The sequence below is a fragment of the Leiobunum rupestre genome, chromosome 2 (assembly GCF_980474605.1).
Source record: "Leiobunum rupestre chromosome 2, qqLeiRupe1.1.hap1, whole genome shotgun sequence".
NCBI lineage: Eukaryota > Metazoa > Arthropoda > Arachnida > Opiliones > Sclerosomatidae > Leiobunum > Leiobunum rupestre.
The window spans coordinates 37014557-37025862 of NC_143385.1; the positions used below are offsets into that span (position 1 = coordinate 37014557).

Genomic DNA, 11306 nt, shown 5'->3' on the forward strand with positions numbered 1-11306 from the left:
CACAAATTTACGAAAGGTCTGTATACATGCATGACCAACAGCCTTTTCTCGGATTTGCCTGACCTCCTGGCAGCAAAAACATTCTGACACAGTTGGCATTATAACACAGTTATTACATCTGCACCTATTTTTTTTGTTAATTTCTGGTATCAAAGAGCTATATAGGTTTAGGGCATAACAATAGATTAGACTACTAACCAGTTAGTATTCCCAATTCGTTCGTTATTTGGGTTCACACCAACTTCATTCTCAACCTCAGGCTCTTCATCAGAGTCAACACCTCTACCTCTATTTCTATGTTCGGCTGCTCTAGGCTCAAACCTATATGGCTGCGCACCTAAATTTTCCTCTTCCATCTTCAGCTTTGCCTCCAATTACTATTTAATAACCTTTTTAAAAGCATTTATTACGTTTATAAATACAATTTGGCGAAAATTCTGAAGTTGCTTAAAGTGGGCTTAGCAAAATAAGCAAGTGAAGAATGCCAAAATTCCGGTTTTGGGAATTGAGATCTCTTATTGGCGGCTAGGCTCGAGGGGCGAAAAAAGCGGCGATTGGTTACCCTATATGAATATTGACGGCGGCAAAATACAGTGGAAATCGGCCGACGTCTGCTACAGCCAGTTTACACTGAAGTTTTCATTTAATTAAAAATTGAATTTAATCAATAACATTTTGTAAGTACCATTTTCGTACTTATTTTAGAATTAGAAAAAGAATAAATATAGGTTTAATAGGGATTTCATTATCCTTTTAAATATCTATATAAGTCAAGTATTTTGTAGGTTTATGAAAATACTAATTTCCGTATTTTTCCTTACCTCGCTCATGATCTTTATTTCTTCCGGCGAATCAGCGAGGATCAATATTTGATCTCTTCCTGGTTTTCGAAAATCTTCAAATGAATCGACGGTGTCGTAAACACTTTCTGAATAGTCGGATCGCAATCTGTTCGTCATCTCGACGTAAATTACCACCAGCACCAACAGCCAAGTGCCCGATAATATTCGCCAACTGACAAAAGGTAAAGACTTACTTAAGGCTGAAAAGTTAATTCGAAATTAAGCCATTAATATTTCAAAAGTTAAATGAATGCCATTACGTTCAAAGAAGAAAAGGTGAATTAATTTCCAAACTTCGTCTAGGTATTTTCTTAAAATATATTGTGAAGTCCATTTAAAGGTTTTTGAGCTTAAGCACATTTTTATATTCATGCATAGAAAAGCTATGACAGCCATATTTCATCCATTTCATCTAATAAAAGTTTTATTATTTTGAAGAAAAATAACATTTCTTTAATCTTACCGCCTGGTCCATTGAAATAAACGCTAACGAAGGTGTTGTTTTTAAAAGAGGCACAGACGAAAGCAGATGTAATGAGGACGAAGCCAGAACATTCATAACGCTACAAACTCTTTTACCGTCTTCACCGTTGATCAAACTTAGAGGCACCGTAGATAAATCTATTGGGATGAATAAAAAATCCACACCCTGAAAATAGTTTTTTGTTTAAGTGTTTATATAATTTTCATTTGCGTAAAACAAAACCAGGTTGAAAGTTATAAAACCAAACCAAATAATAGTTTCACATTTTTCACCAAAACGTTTTTATAATCTTTTATTCACTAATTTATTTATAATGTCAAAATTTATTTAATTTGATAGTGAACAGACGTAAAGGTATTTCATTAAAAATAATTTCTGTTTTAGGAAATTGATCTACCAAAATCGCTGGCACCGGCAAATATTTGCCAAACCTCACTAAACCAAAGAATGCTTTCTAGCTAAGGCGTTTTACACTTTGGTGCCTTTCTTGACTAAATAAGCCACACGTGTACTTCATACGAAGCACTGGAATCTGTTTGTTTGGGCCCTAACGTTCGTAATTGGGTTTATAGCCGTGAATACAATACAAACGCAGATATTAAACCAAAAAAATTTTTGTGCGCCTATTTCTTGCAGAATTTCAGCCTGGTAACCATGTTCCCGAAGTTTGGACAAAAGTTACTTGACTAAAAGGACTAGTGAGAAATATGAACGAAGGAATTGTTGTGTGCAAGAGAGATCATATATTATTATTTTCTTTGTCTAGATCGTTATTATACCCAAGATCATTTTACTTTGTCGCCTACTTCCAATTAGTATAGGTCTTATTAATAAACACACTCGCTGTGAATAATATATAAATTGTAAATTGTATCAATTACCGCTAAATTTAAATATTTTAAGTTGCTGAGACACATTTTTTTGGTATGTAGGGAATAGAGCGCTCGACTAATATAGCATTTGTTAAAATAGCGTTTTCAAAAGCACGTTTTTCAAAACAGCATTTTGTTGCAACGGCGCTTTGTTAAAACAGCGGTTGTTTAAAGAGCGTTTTGTTTAGTCAGCATTTTTTGGTTAAACGTTTCTCAGTAGAGCGGTTTGTCAAAACAGCTTTTTTCATAAACAGCGTTTCTTAATATAGCGTTTCTCAAATTAGCGATTTTGAAACAGCGGTTTTGGTCAAGACAGCGGTTTCTTAAAATTTATATGAATTGACGATGGAAAATGTATAACATACATTTGAACTTCAGGGGTTAGGTTAGGTTAGGTTAGGTTGAGTTAGGTTAGGTTAGGTAAGTTTGCAATACTAACTATCGGCAGAAACCATTAGGTAATGAAATTTGCCGAAATTCCAGAAAAATATGTATTACAATAGGCCTATATTATTAGTGCTATAGAAAGCAGCGCCGTTTTGGGAAACGCTGTTTCGACAAAATACGGTTTTGAGAACCGCCGCTATGACAAAGCGCCGTTTGAACAATTTGTTGTTTTGGGAAACGCTGTATAAAGAAACGCTTTTATGACAAAGCGCCGTTTGAACAATTTGTTGTTTTGGGAAACGCTGTATAAAGAAACGCAGTTATGACAAAGCGCTATTTTGACAAAACGCTGTTTTGGAAAATGCTGATTAAACAAATGCTGTTTAGGAAAGCGCTGTAGTCCCTACAAATCCATTTTTTTACCAATAACTCGTCATAATCTGAGAAATGCCATACACTCACCTTAACCAGCGCCACAGAAATCTCTTTATCTTTGCCTGCAACCATTAGGATTTCAATTTGGAATAAACGCTACTAATTCAATCCGAAAGAAGAACTTTACAAATTTTTAAAACAGAAGAAAGTTTGAATAGGGAACTGTTTCCTTTTACAGTGCTCACAAAATATTCGAAAAACCCTACAGAATAATAATTGTAAAACTTTATAGGAAAGCTTTTATATTACTTTCCTAACGAAAAAGTTAGAAAACCAAAGTTGGTCTCAATTACGATAATTTCAAATGGTCCAACGATAAACTACTAACGGTACTGAACTCTTGATTATTTTTCGGTTTGTTCACCGTTCATTATTATGAAAATTTAATTTTGTTGAATTAGTTTTTAGATTGACGTGCAGTAAAACCTTTATTTTTGAATTTTTTAAAGCCAGATAGTGACTTTTAATGCCTTTAAATAAGTCACCATGCTACACTGCGTAGGAGGGTGGTGCCCACCCTTCATTTCGTGGGAGCCAGCAGCTCCGTACAGGTTTTTATGAAAACTGGATTCCAAAGAATCCCTTTAACTTATTTTATTAAAATAATTTATCTCACAGTGCTGCGTATATTTTTTAAGTTTAATTTAAAAGAATTCTAAGTAAGAGGAATTCAAAAACCTCTCCCTAAAGCTAAAAAGCTTGATTTTAGGCCCTAGAGGAAAGAAAGATATGCATATGTAAATGTTTTATTAAAAATGTTCTACTAAAATTTTTAAATAATGATCAATAATCAGCCTAAGTCATCTAGCGACTTTTAAAGCCATTCGTTCAGGTGGCCGGGTTACAATGTTTTAGAGGGTGGTGTCAAGCCCTTCATGCCATTCGGGGTAACAGTTCCCTACACTCACTATTACCGTTAACCTCAACAAGTTGTTGTGGAAGGGGAAACCGAAGAACTCGGGAGAAAACCCCTTAAACCGTTGGGAATAGAATTTGCAACTTCAATTTTGCTATAAAAATTGATGAAACATTTGCATTTCACCAAATTGATTAAGAGAATCAGATTACTGCCTCAAAGAAATGCAGATATCCACAAAAAATATTTAGTTTTCTTTGCTAGTTTTCTTGTCAGAAATGTCCTACTCACATACGTTATTTAATAACGCGCTATTAAGAAATATTACCAATATTATACGCAATAAAATATATTTGGCTTTTTTATTAGGGTATTATTAAATTATTAAATATTTATAGTTTTACCAAAATAGGAAGTACTTACAGAATGTTTCAATTTAATTGGAACTGCAACGTTACTGGAAAACTATTTAATCTAAAATTCACAAATTTTGTAAAAAATCGTAATCTTGTTAATGAAATTGCCTTTCACGGAGAAAGGTTTTCGTAAAAATATATTTATATAATAAACAATTCAATCGAATACATTTCTTAATGTTGAATCTATTTTTTTTTTAATTTTTCAAACGAAGTGGAAAAGTAAATATTCAACTAGTTGCAAACAAAAGTAGAATTATTTTTAACGTGAAATATCATTTCACCTTAATAATACGGCCTTAAGTTATTGACAGACTAGTTCGAAACACCCTGTATATTTGCAATTTGTCAATAATTTTTTCTTAGTTTGATAACCAAACCAGTTCGATAACCAGATTTCATTAAGGTTAGATCTTATCCATGCACCAACATTAATTTGCAAAGGCTAGAATCTTTTATTTTTCTCAGTACTTGCTTATAGAAACCGCAGCTTAGACACACATTTCATCGTGCAGTAAGTTGGTATATGATGGAAATAAATTAAAATCTGTGTCATGTACGCGGTGGTGGTTGGTGAAGGAACCTTTCTTCGTGACTATTCGAAAATTGCGTGTTGAAAAGATACTCAGGTAAAGACGTTACATCAATCAGCGTGTTGGGTAGTAATAAACCAAATTTAAAATCCGTGCAGTTGCAGTTGGCTAAAAAAGGTATTATCGAAAATCGATTGTAGAAAAGGAAGGTGTTCTTTAAATAAACATATATTACCCATGCAGCAGCTAGAACGTAATTAACAAAACCTAAAATCCGTGTTGAAGATCAGCCCTTTTTTTTATTGAAAAGCTGTGAGGGATTTTCATCCAAGCTATTGCAAGGGGAAATGGATTTCATTTTTGATCGTATCCCATCGGTTAACGGGCATTTTTATAGAGATCCTTAAACTATGATGGCCGTTTACTTGTAACTTGTAGTATTTTTAAACAATATTAATTTTAAAAAGACATTTATTTGCTTCCTTCATTTCCTTTACGAAAATAATATAAATATATATTTAATAGATTTAAATTTAAAAAATAGTTACCTTTAAAAGTGCCCCAGAAAACTGTTTCTGTACTAGAGCTTTTTATGAGTTGTAATGAAAAAACCCTGAGATTGGCCGCGTTCAGTAACAGCAAACGGTTGGACCTTTGAATGCGCATTCGCCACTCTACGACTTTTTTCACTTCCAGGATTGACGGGACGTTTGCAAACGGAGAGTCAACGAATTAAGTGGCTGGAAGAGCCGGTTATTTTGTTGATAAACGCAATCGTGACGTCACAGCACGCGGGGAGGCTAGGTGCAGACGACACGACAGATTAAATTTTGTAAAATTTACAACAATCGTAAGAAAGCGTTCAACAGACATGGCGTCACGATTGCAAACGGAGATCAGCGGTTAATTAACAATTTCCCCTCCGTTGAGCGTCACTGAACGCGGCCCATGAGTAAAATATCGATAAGGCTGAACATGCTTGGACCTTTAAGCGCGGTATTAACCATTTTTTCTCCAAATCTAAATAATAATCACCTATTCATTAACTGTTTCTTTATTTACACTAGGTTTATAAATGATTCTATAAAATATCATTTAATATGCATTGCATATAAAGATACATAAACAAAGAAGCTATTTCTTAGCAATATAAATAGTTTGTAATACTACCATTTAATATACACTATACATAAAACATTACTCACTAAAGGTTTTTGTTTTTCTCGAGTAAATTCGGTTATAATATGCATTTCCGAAAAACGTAATTAACTCCATAAAGGTTTCTTTGTTTATCCTATTTAAATAAAGTTTAGGTTATTATCATTTAATACGCACATCCAATAAAATAGGACTATGACATTATTAGTGGACCGAGCGAATACGTACCGTAAATAAAGATCTAAAATGTATGAGGGCCGCGGTAAGATGTTTAAAAGCTAATGCAAAAATTACATCGTATTGATCTTAGTCAATCAATGCAGAAAATTAACAAAAAATCTTATATAAAAAATTAAGTCAGCTAGTAGTCCTTACCCGAGTGCTCAACAAATATCTGGAATCAGCAGAATCTTAAAGGGATAATTTTCTTATTTCAACTTTCATATCAGATGACTTAAAATATTTGCTTAAAAATAGACCAAATGAGCCAAACTTTTATCAGTTTATTTAAATTCATACCATTGTTCTAACTTCTATTGCCATCAAAACTATTACTAAGATACCTTACCGAATATATATTGCTCTTAGCGTGAATTAGCGCATTACGCTCTGTAGGGTGCAGCAGCTATAGGTTGTATGTAATTGGCCAGTACATTTCTTTATGCAGAAAACGTAAACAATGACTTAATTATTACATTATCAAAGGCTCTTACACGTGCAAAACTTCCAAAGTCATTTACGCTTTGTGTTGCACTGATTGCGGATAAGTCTACAATGGGAACACTGCCCGTTACCTGGGTGACTGATATCGTGAACCTTTGCGGGATATACGAGGCGACCGCTACAAGAATCATATTACTGTAATATTCTAGATCTTTATTCATAAAATAAACTATAATCGAATATTTAAATTTTACCGCCACTATAGTCTATCTGATACAGGCCCGCCATCAATCGATAAGAAACGAGATAACGGGGTTATGTAAGGGAGCGCGGGAGAACAGTGAGCGATGTTAATGTAGCTCTTGTAAATAAATGTTTCTTTTAAGTTAAGAGTTATATTGAATCAACCTACAGACCTATAAATACCACAATTACTCGCCATTTAAATTTGTTCAGAATATCAACGTTTTCTCCATCCGCGTCCAAAAATCATACAATGGTGATCGCCTTTATAGAGTCACGGAAGAAAAACGTTTTCATTTTGGGACTTGACACCATTTGGGAATGAAAGAAAACTTTGTTTCTTTGTAATAGTTAACTTTTCTAATTTTGTAAATATTTATTTTGTTTGGGAAACGTTTGATTCTGAACCCATGTACTTTTTAGCGCATTATTCCCCATTAGCCCATTAATTTTGTGTTTTATTGTCTCCTTCCTTTTAGCGCGTTCATTTTGCCCGCGTATTATACCTTTTTAAACTCTTAAGTTCGAAACGTCCTCAAAACCATATTTCTGCCGAAGTACTGCGTGATCTTTTTCAAATAAACGGTCCTATTAACATTATTTTACTAAATTCATAATTCAATGACAGTTTGGTGGATTTTTATCGTTTAAATTACTAATTGGCTCGAGTTTCTCGTCTTTATTTTATACTTGAAGACATATTCGTACGAATAACCCGTAAGATTTGTAATTTCATACTTAAATGAATAGCTTTCAAAGGTGGTTAGTAATTCTGGTGTTGTCAAGAACTTGCAATAAATTTAAGAAAAAGTTGGCAAGTATAATAATTTTGAAGCCTAAGCCTTTTTAATAGTATATACTAAATTAATATAATTATAAATTACGATATTGTTAATTTGCGAGAGTTAAGGAGTAATAATAGCAAATAATTTATGCGATTTTTTAAGTTCAATTTACTAATGGACCCCAAAATAATGTCCATAATCGATAAAATTTAGTGGAAAGACGAGGTTTTCTTAGAATTGTTCCTACTATATTTAACACTTCATAACGAAAGTGTTATTCCGCCGCCGCCGCGCGCAGCTGATAAGCTACCTCGGTTTGCTGTCAGATGGCAGCAGCGCTCCGTTCGACCCGAGCGAGAAGGTTCGGAGATATCTTTTTGTATTTGGTGGGGCAACCCACTGGTTTGCAACGTGAGAAGGGGGCTCTCGTGACTAGATTCTAAAGCGAGGTAACGGTCGGAGGAAGTTCCTCGTAGGGATGAGATTTCACAATTATCAACACTAGGGCGTCTCAAATCCCAGAACAGGCGTTTTCGAACAAGACTTGAGTGGAGCGCGCGGAAATAAAAATTTGTTATTACAAAGATTAAGTATTCGCCTTGTCGAAATATTTTCCTTAATAAGTTAATGTAGGAGTTCTAGTTAATGATATTTGGCGTCCAAACCGCCCTTTTTGTTAACTTTTAAAGCCTGGCGATATTATATCCCAGATAGAAATTTATGCCGTTAAAAGTTTTGACTCTCGAAACGGACACTTATGTCATCCCGATGGCTCAGCAGAAGTCCCTCCTCTCGTCAAACAATCTTTTCTTCACCATCCTTTTTCTTCCTCGTCAAACTAATTTCTTTACCCCGATTTTTCTGCTCTCTTCAAACTTTATCTTTTCTTTATACCCGTTTTTCTTCCTCTAGTCAAACTATCTCTATTTCCTATAACCCCATTTTTAACCCTTTCGTTAAACTATTTGTTGTATATCGATAAGAGATAGACAAGATAAGCATAGTTATCACTGTTCAGATAAGATAAGCATAGTTCTCAATGTTTAGCCAGGGGGCGCTAGGAGTGTATTAAATTGTATATATTGACAGGTCCTAGCTAGCTAGAGGGCACTCTCTCACCTCGACTTACGATGTAATATTGTATATAAGTTTTAATCCTTAATTAACGCATTATAAATCTTTAAAGTAATGAGTATAAATTGGTTAAAGTATGTCCCACGAACACAACAAATAAATGGCGACGGGGATGGGATACCAATGAGTTATCAAAGGTTTAGCTACGAGGTTTCTACCGCAGACTGGAATAAAGAGGAGGAGTTCTAAAGCCCAAGGAAGTTTTGAAGCAATAGTTTCAGCAGCCAAAGAAGTCCTACATCCACAAGGAATGATGGCAACTCTAGGACGACTAGATGCTTTTGATGCAAGCAAAGAACCATGGATTCAGTACTCAGAGAGACTGGAGGCATATTTTCTCGTCAATGACATCACAGATGTAGCGAAGCAAAGGGCAGTACTCATGACAATCCTCGACCCAAAACCATATGCACTTCTCCATAACCTGATATTACCAACGTATGAAGAGTTAGTTGCAGAGCTGACGAAGCACTTCAATCCAAAACCATCCAGAATGGCAGAAAGGTTACGTTTTCATAGGAGAGATCGTAAATCAGGAGAGTCGGTGGCAACATATGTAGCTGAACTAAGAAGATTAACAGAGCATTGTCAGTTTGGAGCACGTTTAGATGAGGAACTGCTGGACAAAATGGCTTGGGGTATAAATGACGATACGATGCAAAAGAAACTTCTAGCTGAAGAAGATGGCCTCACATTGGACAAAGCAGTCCAACTGTTACAAGCAATGGAGATGGCGTCAAGGAATACGAAAGAAATGAAAGCTCGCTCAAAATAATGTTAATTTCGTATCACACAGAAGCCAAGCGAAGAATGGTCCAAAGAAAGGTGAAAACACATGGAAGCCGGCCAATGGTCAACAATCCACTGACAAGTGCATACGCTGCGCTGGAACTGGACACAAGAATTCGGATTGCAGATTCATGATGAACACTTGCTACAAATGTCAACGAGTGGGGCACATAGCAAAAGCATGTTTGAATCCCGATCCAAGGCCAACAAAGAAGGAGTACAAAAGGGCAGATAAGATCAAATTCGAAAAAGTTAATCAAGTCAATCAGCTTGGGGAATCAAGTTCCGCATTAAAAGAATATGATGTACCAGTATGCAACATAATATTTGAGGACGCGGATGAAGAAGCACCTCCACCGGAGATTGTTCACTTAGAGGTCAACGGCAAAAGAATTCAATTCGAGTTGGACAATGGTTCAGGCCATGCCATGATGACGGAAGATGAATTTCAGTCACTACCAGATAAACCGGAGGTTCAACCTTTTGCGAAGAAACTCCAATCCTATTCGGGACATCCAGTCAATATCTTCAAGCGTACAAGGGTAAATGTCCAGTACGAGGGAAGATCTGCGCAATTACCAATACTCTTAGTCAAAGGAAGTGGTCCAAACCTTTGCGGTCGGAAGTGGTTGTACTACCATCTGTCAACTTTGTCAATCACCTAGACCCAAAGCAACCTATCACTCTCAATCAAGTTCTTGAAAAGAATGAAAAGCTATTTTCACCAGGTCAGGGAAAACAGAAGGTGTCAAGGTTCACCTTCATGTCAAGAGAGATGCCATTCCGAGGTTTTGCAAGGCAAGAACTTTACCTTTTCATATGAAGGACAAGGTAGAAGCCGAGTTGGGTCGCATGGTAAAGGAAGGAATAATCAAGAGTGTGCCTTTCTCTCAGTTCGCTTCACCCATAGTACCGGTCCTGAAAAGCAATGGAGAAATTCGAATATGTGGGGATTTCAAAACCACAGCCAATCCCGCTATTGACACAGAAGTATTCCCGCTTCCAAGATCTGAAGATATCTTTACCAAGTTAGCTGGTTGCACTGTATTCACTCGCCTGGATATGCGAGAAGCCTATAACCAATTGGTTCTGGATGATAAATCGAAGCACATTACAGTCATCAACACTACCAAGGGACTATTTGAATATTTGCGAATGCCAACTGGAATATCATCATCATCTGCACTCTTGCAGAGACACATCGAGATGTTGTTGAGCGGGCACAAAAAAGTATCACCATTCCAGGACGACATTTTGCTCGGAGGGAAAGACGAAGATGAGAGTTTACAAACATTAGACGCTGTCCTCAGCACATTATGTAAGAATTGAATTAAATTGCGGAAAGATAAACGCAAATTTCTACAGAAAGAAGTTACATTCCTGGGCCACAAATTGGATGCTAAAGGTTTGCATCCATTAGAAGACAAGATGGTTGCGATAAGAGATGCGCCGGATCCAGAAAATGTTGGAGAACTACGCTCTTTTATTGGTTTGTTAAATTATTACCAAAAATTCCTACCAGATAATGCCACAAAGTTAGCTCCTTTATATGAACTACTTCATCAATCCACACCATGGAAATGGGAAGTACAACAAAAGAAAGCCTACCGTGAAGTCAAAGAGTCAATTTTTCAATCAAAGGTTTTGGTTCACTATGACATAGCCAAAGATGTTCATCTTGCTTGTGACGCATCACCAATTGGTGTGGG

At 35.8% G+C, this 11306-nt stretch overlaps 1 protein-coding gene across 1 annotated transcript; it reads left to right on the forward strand.

The window, feature by feature from the left end:
• The first annotated feature begins 1088 nt into the window (after nt 1–1088).
• Nucleotides 1089–10262, forward strand: LOC149957457 (uncharacterized). The gene is made up of 3 exons (XM_090167043.1): nt 1089–1118; nt 8972–9543; nt 9605–10262. The coding sequence occupies exons 1-3, from the start codon at nt 1089–1091 to the stop codon at nt 10260–10262; spliced, it is 1260 nt and encodes a 419-aa protein (XP_090023169.1).
• The last annotated feature ends 1044 nt before the right edge of the window (nt 10263–11306 follow it).